Genomic DNA, 16,152 nt, shown 5'->3' with positions numbered 1-16,152 from the left:
CCTCCAAATGGTCCTTTTCTTAGCAAGTGCTTACTCTGTTAGGTACCTAGTTCCTTCAACCAATAGTATTTTTCTTTGAATTGAACTTAAAGTAAATTAATTTGTTTTGGATAAAATATTATGTTGATGTTATACAGACATAATCCCAAGCGAACAGATGGAAGATTTTGTCTTTTCACTCATTTATTTAGAGAAATTGTTTTTCTTTCTCTATGTCACTATTTTATATCCTGTTTCTTTGGGAAGATATCTTATTTTTCTATTGACGATTGTGTTCTCTTCTGTCCTTAATTTAATATCATGCCATCCATTTATTCTACTAATACCAGCCATCTTACTTTGAAACAAATATACCTGTTTTTATAGATTATTGCTTAGTATTTTTGACTGTAGCCATGGCCAGCGTTGACATGTAGCATGTCACAAAAGTAAAAACAACTACAACAGACTTTTGTAAGATGCAAGGAGGGTTACTGAAAGGTCACACTTTTACAGTAACAGGTAAAATGAAGCAGAGTTTGGAAGCAATTATCTATATAATTTAGGTAATACTTTGTTCTACCCACTTTTAATCTTTGTTTATTCTGGGTATTACTACTGAATCCAAGTAACACAAATTACATTTCCTCCTTTCATGACAATATTAATTATACAAATAGCATATGAATAATCATACCACTTTGGATATCAAACTATTTTCTATTGGATGATCTAGTTTCAACTTATCAATTCTGGTAAGTGCCCATATTTAAAACAAAGCAAACCTTAATGGACAAAAAATCTCAATCACTTGTGATAGTCTTTTGAATCTGATTCCAAATCCTCCTCAATATGGATAAAATGCAGCTAAAGCCTTCTGTTGCTATTCTCAACCTGTATCACTGTCCCTTCATTCTACTAAGATGATTTCATTCTAAATATCATCCTTGACTTTTCTAGAAATGTGAAAAATAATCCAGATATGTTATTTAGCCTTGAAAATGAAGTTTAATCTTTTATTTTGTGTCTGTCAATATTCTACTTATTCAGGTAGATAAATAAATACAGACTATTTCTCATTAATTGTTTTAATGATTTAGTTCTAAACTTCATCATATCCTGAATCATTTCCTTTAATTTATTTTCTATCTGCAAGACTTTGTTTCTTTTCTAGAGGAAGCTGGCACATCTCCACATCTGCTAACATCTGTCATTCTAGTCATCTTAGTGTAGATGCTTTCCTTGCCTTCTCTCAAACTATGAGCCCATATGTTTTTTATATGCTTTGGTGCTTTTCTGGAGGATATATTTACATGTACAATATCTATGAGCTTTTATTCATTTTAGAAGTAATGTCTGTGTATGTAATTTTTTTTGATACATCAGTACTATCAGTATTAATTTTTATACTGTCATCACAGTATCCTTTTTAGTACCATTTCTCCTGGCTTTTTGTGAATAAAATGGCAATTTCATGTTTATGAATGGAATTTGCAAAAAATCAAATTGTGTCTAATTTACCAGTTTAGTTCCTATAATTTCATATGAGAGAAAATGCTTTCACTTTTGAATACGATATTATCATTCCTATCTATATGGGTCTGGTGTGTAGAAGAAATATTTTTTTATTATATGGCTATGACACGTTGTCAAGGATAGTGATTGTCAAATCAGCTTTCAGTTGGTAGGTATGAACTAGTCTCTTCAAATGCATGTTTTATCAGTGCATTCTGTTGATAACCCCTCTTCCACTTTAGCAGTGAAACCCTGATTAAGCTCTCTTGAGCTTTGTCTATAAAATATAAAAGTACTTAGTTTTATTTGTCCTGACTATTGTGGTTATTTCAATAACTCAAATTAAAGATTTCCTGCTGTCATGTGGCAAATGGAAATAAACTTCACAATTAATAGAATGTATCTCAGTGGTGATGTAAATTCATACTTATCTGGAACAAATAACCCTTAGCCTCTTTAATATATACATAGAAGTCTATGTCTCTTTGCAGGTTAAAGTGACAGTTGCTATAGAGCCATTTTCATTGAAGAAAATCCTGCCTATTTTCTCTCCCAAAGTTAAAGAAACCAAAATATTGAAGGTTAAGAATGACAGATGAGGTATTGCCTAAAGAGTACATATACATACCACTCTACTAATTTTGTTTTAAATTTCCCATTTTACCATTGATACTTTCCAAGCAATATTAGCAGACTATAGCATATAAAGTTTATTAGGCCATAGAATTTTGTGGAAGAAAATGATACATTGATAATAATGGTTTATAAAAGATTACATATGATGATATCCACTCATGTGTGTATATATACATAATTGATACATGCATGTATATTTTAAACATAAATATATAATGCAATTGTACTTAGAGCAATTCCATTTACAACTTTCATATATGAACTAGGACTTTTAATCTTTTATGTTATTAGAAAAAATGTCTTTTCCTCTTTTTTTGTTGCAGAAATCAAAAATCTCCACTTATGACAAAATGTGGGCCTTTATGAGTAGCAGGAGGCAGTCAGTGCTTGTCAAAAGTAATGAAGAAGGTATCCAGCGTGTACTCACCTCTGATTATGCCTTCCTAATGGAGTCAACAACCATTGAGTTTGTCACACAGCGGAACTGTAACCTGACACAGATTGGAGGCCTTATAGACTCCAAAGGTTATGGCGTTGGCACTCCCATGGGTAGGTTACATGTCAGCTATTTGTACTTTGTTCATTAATCTTAGTTGCAGGAAGAGGATGGAAAAAATTATGATTCCATATGCCATTAAGGATTTCTGTATGACCTCAGCAGTACGCTTTGCTCTTGGAATGAGTAGAATCAGGGCAACATTTGCATGTTTAAATTTGAATGATTATGTGGAAATGGAGAGTGCATCATTATACAAGTAGTAAAAATGTACATAAATATGACATATTCTTATTGCCTACTTCCTTCTTAACAACTAGCTCATTTTAAAATAATTTTATCTGTTTACTACATACAGAATAAGTTTGAGAAGATTGAGTTGGGAGACCTATGTTCTTGTCCCATTTCCAATACTTACTAGTGGAGGTAGCTAGGTAATAGAGTGAATAGAGCCCTAGGTTTGGAGTCAAGAAGACCTGAGTTCCAATCCAGCCTTAGACACTGTAACAACAATATACTAGCAGCTACCATGGGGGTGTAAGACCAACAACAACCAGCACACAGGAAGGGTTGGCAACACAGGTTCTTTGATCTGCTTTTCTAAGGAAAGCAACTTTAAGGGGTTAAAAATCTCAGTTTAATCAAACATGCATGTATCATTCACTTGGTTCAGGGGGAAAAGATCAGCCCCCTGAACTTCAAGGCAAATACAAACAGAAATTACAAACATCAACAGACAGACCTTGTCTGATTCAAATCACGATTCATAGTTACCAAAGAACCAATGAGTCTGGGTTAGCAAAGCCAGAGACCAGTCACAATGGCTTGCCCGGAGTCTCAACACTCCTTCCATGAGTGAACCCCAAAAGTCAAACACCAAGCTCCTCTCAATTATATCCTTTTCAGAACCCTGAGGGCTCTGACCTCACCCAGGCTGGGTGTGTGAAAGTTCCCCATCCCAAGTATCACATCATATTCAAGTCAATGACTCCTGATTGCCTCAGTGGTAAGAAACAGCTGAGAAATATTCCAAGGCAAAAGATCCCACAGTACCTGCCCCATTGAAAAAAAGAACAGTGAAAAGTCCCATTTTGCTTGCCACTACCTCTGAAGGCAAGAATCATTAAAGGCACTTAAGAGAAGAACAGCAAAAAGCACCACCCTGACTACCATTACAGACACATACTAATTTTGTGACCTGGGGCATGTCACAAAATCTCATTTTGTTTCAGTATTAGAACCACCCTCCCAGAGTTGTTATAAAAATTATATGTGACAGTGTTTTATATAGAACTTAGTATAGTACCCAGGACATAGTAAGTACTTAATAAGGTCTTCCTTCCTTCCTTCATTCCTTCCTTTATTTCTTTGTTCTTTTCTTGCTTCTGATGTGAGATCACCTTATCTCTTTGAAGCTCAGCTTTCTTATCCATAAAAAGAAGATGTCTAGATGATCTTCAGGGACATTTCTATCCATAATTTTCTATTGAAAAAAAATCCAACAGCATAAAATTTAAATTTGCTTAGAGTCAAAGTCGTGGAAACTAGTTAAATAAGGCTAGAGATGGAAGAGGCTAATATGTTTGTATTGTTGGAGATTTAGAGCCAGAGCAAGTTTCCTTAAACTATAAAGAGGAATGATACTTTTAAAAGAAAATGGTCCCAGTCTAATCCTGCCTTGCTGAAAGCCATGGGAAGATGTTAGCGTCTAAATCTTAGTAGGCCTGCACATATCCCCAAAGAGAGAAGAAGCAAATGGACTGCTATGTCAAGGTCAGTCAATAAATACATATATACAAGGTACAAATTGATTTAAATAAGAAATTATTTACATTGACCTTTGCTCAGTTGAGGGTAATATGCATTTTATACCTCAAAAAAATGTGGGGCTATTGCTAGTTCTTCAGATAAAACAAGAGTGTTCTATAGACATTCCTCATTTTGAGTAAGCCCTATAAAGGATGTTACTTGTTTCAAACCTTGAGAATCTGGAGCTACTTGATAGTAAGCTTCCTAAATCCTTGAGGTTATATACTTCAAAGATTTGTGCCAGCACTGGTACCAACGTGACAAGTCTTTATGGCAAATCTTGGTTAAAAAATAAACCAATAAACAAAACAAATTTCAGTGATTCCTGGAACTATCCTTAAATGAAGCACCTCCATTGCCACCTCCCATACTCCAACCACTTCTAAAAGACATAGTACTGTGTGATGCTAAGGATCCAATTCTGAGTGGTCATATTGTGACTGGAATACTACACTATGAGTATGTTACATATAAACTCTCTTTTTCACACACACACACACACACACACACACAGAAAAGGGTCCTGCTTAGTCAACTGGAGAATATTTTCCAATGAGTTACTTTATATTTATAATACTTGCAGTTGGGAAAATCATAATCTATAAAGCGTAACTTTGCATATTTTTTTCAATAGTCACTCCATTCTATAAATTTAAGATTTCCTGTAACCTAATTCTTAATATATCCTTGGGTTGACAGGTAAGATCTTAAAACAGATTGTAAGGTAAAGGCTTTTGAACCTGGAAAACTCTTGGTCCCCTCTAGAGAAAGCAAAGTTATTAATAACATCTCTTGTGATGATAAAGTAATATAACATGGTCTTTTAAAACAGGACTTAGGAATGCAGAGACCTAGGTTCAGATAGTACCTTAGATATTTATTAGCTATATAATGCTAGACAAATCATAACTTATGCAAAATGGGTATATCTGTAGTTTCATTTCTTATCTCACAGAGTTGCTGTGAAGAAAACACTTTGCACACCTGAAGACAGTATATAATTATAAATTTTATTACAATATTTGACAAGGTCTGTGCAATTTCAGATTCATAAACAAACATGCAACAACTTTGAGAAATATACCTTTTGGCTCTGTGAGTGCTTCTAGATAGAATTGTTTATATTTAAGTTTCATAGTTGTTTTTTATTTTAACTAATGAACTTAAAAAAATAGTGTAGTGTTTACTATTATAAATCTGATCTTGAATGTGAGCGGGGCTCAAACCTTGCTGGTAGAGCCTCCTGAGACTTTAATAGAAGAGATCAACATATACTCATATAAATTCAAAAGATCAAAATAAAATCCTGAGGCTTTCACCTGGTATTATTTCAGAATGATTGTTTTCATTTCATTTCTATATACTTTCAGTACCAAAGGATCTATGGACCACAATGTGTATCATAATGACATTTTTCTCTTCATCTTAACAGCAAATATATGCCCAGTACATTGATTTTTATTCCCGAATGGAATGTATTTTATGTATCTATTACTTTTCTGTTTTCAGCATAAATCTAAAAGGGAATATATTTGGACAGGATAATTTGAATGTAAAGGTATCACTGTCTTGGTCACTTGCATAATGAGATGGATTTTGAGGTTTTTTTTTTACTCTTTCATTTCAATTTAATTGTTTTCCTCAAATTTAACTTATAAACATTAAAGTCAAGACTTTGAATGAATAAATTTTTATATTCATTCATAACATAGAACACAATTAAAATGTTATTTGAAATAGGCATATTTTGAAAGCAGTTTGTATTCATAAAATTTCATCAAAGAAGTGTGATCTAGAAAAAGGTATTTCACACTCCACTCCCTTAAATTAAAGACTTCACTGCAGAGAAAAAGGTTTCAGGCAATAATTTATGATCTGCTATTTCATACTTCTGCTAGAAATATGACTTCATGAATTATTTATATTTGACTGTGCCATTAATAAGCACAATACCATGCAGTTCTATAGTAGTTGAAGATGAGACACTTGATTCCCCCCACCAAAAAAGAAAACAATTTTAGGCAAACAGAATAATCTACACCTGCCGAATACTTCTGTCAGCATACTCCCCAATTATACTCAGTAAATTCAATTATCTGTATCTTTTCTTTTAAAAACTACAGGACAACATATTTAAAACTGGGAAGGAAATTAGATGCTTCCTAATTCAATGTCCTAATTTTGGAGATGTAAAAACTGAGGCTGAGAGAGGCTAAGTGATTTGCCCAAGATCATTCAAGTAGTAAGTGACAGTACTAGGATTCAAAACCAGGTCCACTGGCTGTAAATGCAACACAATTCCTGCTTTACCACAATGATTTTTTGAGGTATAGGGAAAGAGAGAGTTTTGAAATACACGTCTTTCTTAAAGGGGGACTTAGTAAAATTATATTAAAATATTTCCCAAATGATCTATCTGAAATTGATCAAATAAAGATTCTAAGTCATGACAAAACAAATGCTGGTATCCTGTCTTCCTCTTCTCATCAAAGATTAATTTGCTGTACAGGTCTGGATAATGGCAAGGTGGGAACAAGTTCCTGGAAGATTGAGTCCCACAAATGCCACTTTTGAATGGGTTGGAATAAAACTCTCAGACTTTGCCAATATGGGAAAAGACAGGAACTCTGCCTTGATGTAATGTCCATGTTGTCAAGTGTTAGGCTGATAGATCCAGGGCTAGAAGAAAATTTTTGAAATTATCAATTATACCCTCCCAATTTTACAAATGAAGAAACTGAGGCCCAGACAGAAGTGACTTGTCCCAGGTCACACAGATAGGATGTAGAGGAGCTGAGATTCTAATTCGAGTCTCTGCCTTGAAGCTCAATATTCTTTCTACTGAAGCACATTGTGTGTCTATAGAGTCAAGAAGAGAAGGCTTCTTAAAAAACATAATTACTCTTTTGGAAAGGAAAATAGAAATATACTGCCATCAAAATCAACAGAATTGTTCACTTTTTATCCTTAGTCATTGCCTTATTAGTAAAGTCAAAGTATGCTTTTGGCTGCCACTGTTTAGTTATGTGCTGTAATTTCTCCTGTGTGATTCATTTAGTGTGTGTGTCATCACAATTCATCAATGGGAGTGTGTCTCATTGCTGTGGTGCAGGAAAACTGAATGTGTCAGAGGCAAGCTATTTAATTAGGGAGGTTCTGTTTACACCAAAATACCTTAGTGGAGTAATCAGCAACAAATACTGTGAAGGTAAATGCTGGGTAAACATCAGCTAGTTTAATTATGTTTGGGCAATATTAAATTCCATCTAGAGTTTAAAGCCTATAAGGATCTTTTACCACCTTTTAAAAATAAGACACATTCACTATGTTGGTAGTTTGTCAGAGACATATGTGTTCTGATTTGTAATGAGTTAACTGAACTTTGAATTACCTTACATTTGGAAAGAAGGATAGAAAAAAAATGTCAGGTTGGAGGGAGGAGAATGGCAATTCATAGCAGTTTTCATTAAGGAGTATTTAAAAAGTGGAATCCATGAAAATGCTGTTTATTTGCTTCACCATAGGCAATAATCTATTTTATCAGAAAAGAGAACATTGCTACCTAATGATGCTTTCTGCAGCATTTCTTCCCCTCTTTCTGATGGCCAATGTTAAAAGCCTATTTATTCTCTCCATCTCCAATGTTGATTATATGTACCACTTTGTGGAGTAGGGCAGGAAGGCCCAGCAGGCCATGTGCTGGCAGGAAAGCCACAGCATGGGAAAACACTTCCAGGCTGTTGTCTGCTATTTTGTTCCGGTTTGGTGTAGTTTTACTTTTCTTTCCTCTCATGGGAAAAATTCAAGGGGAAAAAAGGTTGAAAAATGAGGAAAATATTACCAATAAAATACTTTTTTTCCACATTCATTTTTCATAAGATTTTGAGTTGCGAATTTTTTCTTCCTCCCTCCGTCCCTTGCCCCTCCTAAATAGACACCTGACAATCTAATACAGATTATAAATGTGCAATCATATAGACATATTTCCCCATTAGTCATGTTGTGAAAGAAGAAATAGAACAAAAGGGAAAAGATACAAAAACCCCCAAAGTGAAAATAGTATGCTTCGATCTGCTTTCAGGCTCCATAGTTCTTTCTCTGGATGTAGATAGCATTTTTCATCATGAGTCTTTTGGAATTGTCTTGAATCATTGTATTGCTGAGAAGAAAGTCAGCCATAGCTGATCTTAGCAAAATGTTGCTGTTACTGTGTGCAGTGTTCTGATTCTGCTCACTTCACTCAGCATCAGTTCATGTAAGTCCAGGTTTTTCTGAAATCCACATGCTCATCATTTCTTATAGCAAAATAGTATTCCATTTCATTCATATCCTGCAACTTTTTTTTTCCATTTTCCACTTGATTGGCATCTCTTCAATTTCCAATTTTTGCCAGCACATAAAGAGCTGCTTTAAATATTTTTCTACATGTGGATGATTTTCCCCTTTTTATAATCTCTTTGGAACCTAGTAGTGGTATTGCTGGATCAGATGATATACACAGTTTGATTCCCCTTTGGGCATAGTTCCAAATTGCCCTCCAGAATGGCCTGATCAGTTGACAACTCCACCCACAATGCTTTAGTGTTCCAATTTTCCAACATCTTCTCCAACATTTATCATTTTTTTCTGTCATATTAGCCAATCTGGTAGGTATGACATGTTAACTCAAAGTTGTTTTAATTTGCATTTCTCTAATTAATAGCGATTTAGAGCATTTTTTCACATGATTATAGATAGCTTTAATTTCTTCATCTGAAAACTCACTGTCCATATCCTTTGACCATTTATCAATTTGGAAATAACTTGTACTCCTTTAAATTTCAACCAGCTCCTTATATATTTGAGAAATGAGGCCTTTCTCAGAAACTCTTACTGTAAAAATTGTTTCCCATCTTTTTGCTTTCCTTCTAATTTTGGTTGCTCTAGTTTTGTTTTGCTTTTTTTTTAATTTAATGTTATCAAAATTACTCATTTTGCATTTTATAATATTTTCTATCTCTTGTTTGGTCATAAATTCTTCCCTTATCTATAGATATGACAGGTAAACTATTCCTTTCTCTCCTGACTTGCTTAGGGTATCACCCTTTATTTCTAAATCATGTACACATTTAAATTTTATCTTGGTATAAGATGTGAGATGTTGGTTTATGCCTAGTTTCTGCCATACTGTTTTCCAATTTTTCCAGCAGATTTTGTCAAATAGTGAGTTCTTATCTCAGAAGGTGGGGCCTTTGGATTTAAAGAACAGTAGATTACGTTAATCATTTACTACTGTGTCTTGTGTACTGAATCTATTCCACTGACCTACCATTCTGCTTCTTAGCCAGTACCAAGTAGTTTTGATGACTGCTGATTTATAATATAGTTTTAGATCTGTTTAATTTGCTTTTTGCATTTTTTTGCTTTTTTAAAATTAATTCATTTGATATTCTTGACCCTTTGTTCTCCCAGATGAATTTTGTTATTAGTTTTTGTAGCTCTATAAAATAATTTTTGGTCTCTGACTGATATGGTACTGAATAAGTAAATTAATTTAGGTAGAATTGCCATTTTTATTATATTAGTTCAGCTTACCCATGGGCAAATGATATTTTTCCTGTTCTTATGTTTGACTTTATTTGTGTGAAAAGTGTTTTGTAATTTTGTTCATATATGTCCTGGATTTGTATTGGCAAGTAGACTCCCAAATATTTTGTATTGTCTATAGTTATTTTAAATGGAATTTTTCTTTCTTTATCTTCTTGTTGGGCTTTGTTAATATTATGTAGGAATGCTGATGATTTATAAGTGTTTATTTTATTTTGCTAAAGTTGTTAACTATTTCAAGTAGTTTTTTAGTTGATTCTCTAAGTATACCATCATATCATCTGCAACGAGTGATAGTTTTGTGTCCTCATTGCCTACTCTAATTCCTTCAATTTCTTTTTGTTCTCATTGCTTAAGCTAACATTTGTAGTACAATGTTGAATAACAGTGATGATAATAGTTATCCCTTTTTCAAATCCCCACCCATCTTATTGAGAAAGCTTCTAGCTCATCCCTATTACATATAATGCTTGCTGATTGTTTTAGATAGATATTGCTTATCATTTTAAGGAAAACTCCTTTTATTCCTATACTCTCTATTGTTTTTAATAGGAATGGGTGCTGTATTTTTTCTGAAGTTTTTTCTGCATCTATTGAGATATCATATAATTTCTGTTGGTTTTGTTATTGATATGGTCAATTATGCCAACAGTTTTCCTAATAATGAAACAAGCCCTGCAATCCTGGTATAAATCCCACCTGATCAGGGTGTATTATCATCATGATAAATTGCTATAATCTCTTTGCTAATATTTTCTTTAACTTTTTGCATCAATCGTCGTTAGAGGAATTGGTCTATAATTTTCTTTGTCTGTTTTGGCCCTTCCTGATTTAGGTATCAGCACCATATTTGTGTCATAAATGGAATTTGGTAGAACTCCTTCACTTATTTTTCCAAGTAGTTTATATAGTATTGGAATTAATTGTTTTTTAAATGTTTGGTAGAATTTACTTGTAACTCCGTCTGGCTACTTATGTTTAGTATTGATATTACTTCATTGTCTTCAGTGACTTTTCGCAAAATGTTGTTTCCTTCCTTACCTCTTTTAATTAGATTTATTTTTGCTTTTGCTTTGTCTGAGATCAGGATTGCTAGCCCAGCATTTTTTTTCACTTCAGCTGAAGCATAATATATTCTGCTCCAGCCTTTTACATTTACTCTGTGTGTGTATGTCACTGTTTCAGATGTGTTTCTTGTAAACAACATATTGTAGGATTCTGTTTTTTAATCCACTGTGCTATCTGCTTCCATTTTATGGGCAGTTTATCCCATTCACATTCACAGTTATGATTACTGTGTATTTTACTCCCTCTCTATTTTCCCCCTATTTACACCTTTCTTTCCCTTTTCCCCTCCTATTTCCTTATTGGGTAAGATAGATTACTCTACCCAACTGAATGTGCATTTTATTCCCTCTTTGAGCCAAATCCAATGAAAGTAAGGTTCAAACATTGCTCAATCCCTCCCTTCTCTTCCTCTACTGTAATAGGTTTTTTCACACTTTCTCATGTGATATAATTTACCCAGTTCTACCTCCACCTTTCCTCTTTTCCCAGTACAATCTTTTTTTCACCCATTAATTATTTTTAATATCATCACATTGAAGCCAACTCATACTCTCACCCTAATAGAGATACAGTTCTTACAAGTTACAACTAATATCTTCCCATGTAGTGATAATGACAGTTTAACCTGATTAAATTACCATGTTTCTTTTTTTCTTTCCTGTTTTCCTTTCTATGCTTCTCTTGAGTCTTGTATTTGAAGATCAAATTTTTTGTTCAGCTCTGGTCTTTTTATCAGGAAAGTTTAAAAGTCCCCTATTTCTTTGAATGTCCACCTTTTCCCCTAAAAGATTATGGTCTGTTTTGCTAGATAGCTGATTCTTGGTTGTAATCCAAGCCCTTTGCCTTCTAGAATATCTATTCCAAGCCCACTGATCCTGTAATGTAGAAACTGCTAAGTCTTGTGTAATCCTGACTATGGCTCCTTGATATTTGATTTTTCCCCCTGGCTGCTTGCAGTATTTTCTCCTTGACCTGATTGTATTGGAATTTGGCTACAACGTTCTTTGGAGTTTTCATTTTGAGATTTCTGTCAGGAGGTGATCAGTGGATTCTTTCAATGACCACTTTACCCTCTGGTTCTAGGATATCAGGGCAGTTTTCCCCGATAATTTCTTGAAACGTGCTGTGTAGGCGCTCTCTCTCTCTCTCTCTCTCTCCTTTTATCAGAACTTTCAGGTAGCCCTATAAGTCTTAAATTATCTCTCCTGGATCTATTTATCTATTTTCCACATCACTTGTTTTTCCAATGAGGTGTTTTAAATTTGCTTCTATTTTTTCATCTTTTGATTTTGTTTGACTGATTCTTTGTTTCATAGAGTCATTAGCTTCCACTTGCCCAATTCTAATTTTTTTTTAAATTTATTAAACATATTTAGTTTTCAGCATTGATTTTCACAAGAGTTTGGATTACAAATTTTTTCCCCATTTCTACCCTCCCCCCCAACTCCAAGATGGCATATATTCTGGTTGCCCTGTTCCCCAGTCAGCGCTCCCCTCTGTCACCCCACTCCCCTCCCATCCCCTTTTCCCTTCCTTTCTTGTAGGGCAAGATAAATTTTTACGCCCCCTTGCCTGTGTATCTTATTTTCTTGTTGCGCAAAAACATTTTTGTTTGTTTTTGAACATCTGTTTTTAAAACTTTGAGTTCCAAATTCTGTCCCCTCTTCCCTTCCCACCCACCCTCCCTAAGAAGTCAAGCAATTCAACATAGGCCACATGTGTATCATTATGTATAACCCTTCCACAATACTCATGTTGTGAAAGACTAACTATATTTTGCTCCTTCCTAACCCATCCCCCTTTATTGAATTTTCTCCCTTGACCCTGTCCCCTTTCGAAAGTGTTTGTTTTTGACTACCTCCACCCCCATCTGCCCTCCCCTTCATCATCCCCCCACTTTTTTTTATCTTCTTCCCTCTTCTTTCCTGTGGGGTAAGATTCCCAATTGGGTATGTATGGTATTCTCTCCTTAGGCCAAATCTGATGAGAGCAATGTTCACTCATTCCCCCCCTCATCCGCCCTCTCCCCTCCTCCCACAGAACTGCTTCCTCTTGCCACCTTTATGGGAGATAATCCATCCCATTCTATCTCTCCTTATCTCCCTCTCTCAGTATGTTCCTCTCTCATCCCTTAATTTGATTTTATTTCTCTTAGATATCTTCCCTTCATCTTCAACTCACCCTGTGTCCGCTCTCTCCCTCTCTCTCTCTCTCTCTCTCTCTCTCTCTCTCTCTCTCTCTCTCTATATATATATATATATATATATATATATATACATACACACATAGATATATACATACATACACATTCACCCGTATATATACATAAACATATATGTATGCACATTCCCTTCAGCTACCCTAATACTGAGGTCTCATGAATCATACACATCATCTTTCCATGTAGGAATGCCAACAAAACAGTTCACCTTTAGTAAGTCCCTTGCAATTTCTTTTTCTTGTTCTTTTTCTTGATTACCTTTTCATGCTTCTCTTGATTCTTGTGTTTGAAAGTCAAATTTTCTCTTCAGTTCTGGTCTTTTCACTGAGAAAGCTTGGAAGTCCTGTATTTTATTGAAAGTCCATATTTTGTCTTGGAGCATGATACTCAGTTTTGCTGGGTAGGTGATTCTAGGTTTTAATCCTAGCTCCATTGACCTCCGGAATATCATATTCAAGCTGTTCAATCTCTTAATGTAGAGGCTGCCAGATCGTGGGTTATTCTGATTGGGTTTCCACAATACTCAAATTGTTTCTTTCTGGCTGCTTGCAGTATTTTCTCCTTGATCTGGGAACTCTGGAATTTGGCGACAACATTCCTTGGAGATTTCTTTTGGGGATCTATTTGAGGAGGCGATCGATGGATTCTTTCAATTTCTATTTTGCCCTGTGGCTCTAGAATATCAGGGCAGTTCTCCTTGATAATTTCTTGAAATATGATATCTAGGCTCTTTTTTTGATCATGGCTTTCAGGTAGTCCAATAATTTTTAGATTATCTCTCCTGGATCTATTTTCCAGGTCAGTGGTTTTTCCAATGAGATATTTCACATTATCTTCCATTTTTTCATTCCTTTGGTTCTGTTTTATAATATCTTGATTTCTCATAAAATCACTAGCTTCCACTTGTTCCAATCTAATTTTTAAAGTAGTATTTTCTTCAGTGGTCTTTTGGACCTCCTTTTCCATTTGGCTAATTCTGCCTTTCAAGGCATTCTTCTCCTCATTGGCTTTTTGGAGCTCTTTTGCCATTTGAGTTAGTCTATTTTTTAAGGTGTTGTTTTCTTCAGTGTATTTTTCGGTATTTTTTTGGGTCTCCTTTAGCAAGTCATTGACTTGTTTTTCATGGTTTTCTCACATCCTTCTCATTTCTCTTCCCAATTTTTCCTCTACTTCTCTAACTTGCTTTTCCAAATCCTTTTTGAGCTCTTCCATGGCCTGGGACCAGTTCATGTTTTTCTTGGAGGCTGTTGGTGTAGGCTCTTGCACTTTATTGACTTCTTTAGGCTGTATGTTTTGATCTTCTTTGTCAGCAAAGAAAGAATGCAAAGTCTGAGACTGAATCTCGGTGCGTTTTCGCTGCCTGGCCATATTCCCAGCCAACTAACTTGACCTTTGAGTTTTTCAGTGGGGTATGACTGCTTGTAGACTAAAGAGTTGTATGTTCCACGTTTGGGGGGGAGGTGCCAGCTCTGCCACACCAGCACTGCTCCTTCCCCAACTCCCAACCCAGGCTGGGCTTAGATCTTCTGCAGGCCGTGCACTCCTGCTCTGATCTGCCACTTAATTCCTCCCACCAGGTGGCCCTGGAGCGGGAAGTAACAACAGCTGTAGCTGCCCCACCTCCGCTGCCCCGGGGGCTGGAAGCCGAACCGCGAACTTCTTCTACTCCTGCAGCTTTTCCCACTAACCTTCTCCACAGTCTTTGGTGTTTGTGGATTAAGGAGCCTGGTAACTGCTGCAGCTCACTGATTCAGGGCGCTAGGGCCCCCTCCGCCCAGCTTCTGGTCTGGATGGTCCACACCGTTCAGGCTGGGTTCTGCTCCACTCCATTCCCAGCACCCAGTTCCTAGCTCCCAGCTCCGTGTGGGATAGACTTCACCCAGAGACCATCCAGGCTGTCCTGGGCTGGAGCCCTGCTTCCCTCTGCTGTTTTGTGGGTTCTGCCATTCTAGAATTGGTTCAGAGCCATTTTTTTATAGGTTTTTGGAGGGACTCGGTAGGGAGCTCACACTAGTTCCTGCTTACCAGCCGCCATCTTGGCTCCGCCCCGCCCCCAATTCTAATTTTTAAACACATTATTTTCTTCATTTAGCTTTTGTACATCCTTTCCCATTTGGTCAATTCTACTTTTAAGGGAATTGTTTTATTCAGTCAATTTTTGTATTTCCTTTTCCAAGCTGTTGACTCTTTTTTCATAATTCTCTTGCATAACTCATATTTTTCCTATGTTTCTTCTACTCCCTTGCTTGATTTTTAAAATCCTCTTTGAGATCTTCTAAGAGAACTTTTAGAGCTTTAGACCAATTCGTATTTTCCTCTGAGGTATTTGTGTGTAAGCATTTTGACATTGTTGTCCTCTTCTGAGTTTGTGTTTTGATCTTCTCTGTTGCCATAGTAGCTTTCTATAGTCAGGGCTCTTTTTTGTTTTTTGCTCATTTTTTAAAGTTGAACTCTACTTCTGGGATACAGGGGCCACTGTCTTAAGCTTCTTGCACTGGGGGCCAGGGGCCTGATCACTGTTTTTTATGCTGGGTCCTCTGTGGCAAGTGGCTTGCCCACTGCACTAAGTTGGCCCGGTCTAGTTGCATCTGTTGTGTCCTGGGTTCCAGGGTTGGCAGTGCTGCACTGGGTCTGGAGGCCTCATTGCTGGCTTGCCATGCCACTGGCCTGCTGAGCCTTAATGATGGTTTCTCTAGTACTGATCTATGCTGTGGCTGAGAGCCTCCCACTGACTTGACTAGATAACACTTGTGCTGGGTTGCTCTCCCCTTTTACCCAAGTGAGACAGAACTTTTTTGAAGTTCTTCTAAGTTATCTTGGGCTGGAAAATTGTTTAACTCCA

At 35.9% G+C, this 16,152-nt stretch overlaps 1 protein-coding gene across 1 annotated transcript in view; it reads left to right on the top strand.

The window, feature by feature from the left end:
• Positions 1-16,152, top strand: part of GRIK2 (glutamate ionotropic receptor kainate type subunit 2) — a 533,321-nt gene that overhangs the window by 480,389 nt on the left and 36,780 nt on the right. Inside the window, exon 17 of the mRNA XM_036768273.1 lies at positions 2,454-2,679. Coding sequence (XP_036624168.1) covers positions 2,454-2,679 — 226 coding nt within the window. The remainder of the gene's footprint in view (positions 1-2,453; positions 2,680-16,152) is intronic.

This window comes from Trichosurus vulpecula, chromosome 7, assembly GCF_011100635.1.
Source record: "Trichosurus vulpecula isolate mTriVul1 chromosome 7, mTriVul1.pri, whole genome shotgun sequence".
NCBI lineage: Eukaryota > Metazoa > Chordata > Mammalia > Diprotodontia > Phalangeridae > Trichosurus > Trichosurus vulpecula.
This window is presented reverse-complemented; position numbering and strand designations above follow the sequence as displayed.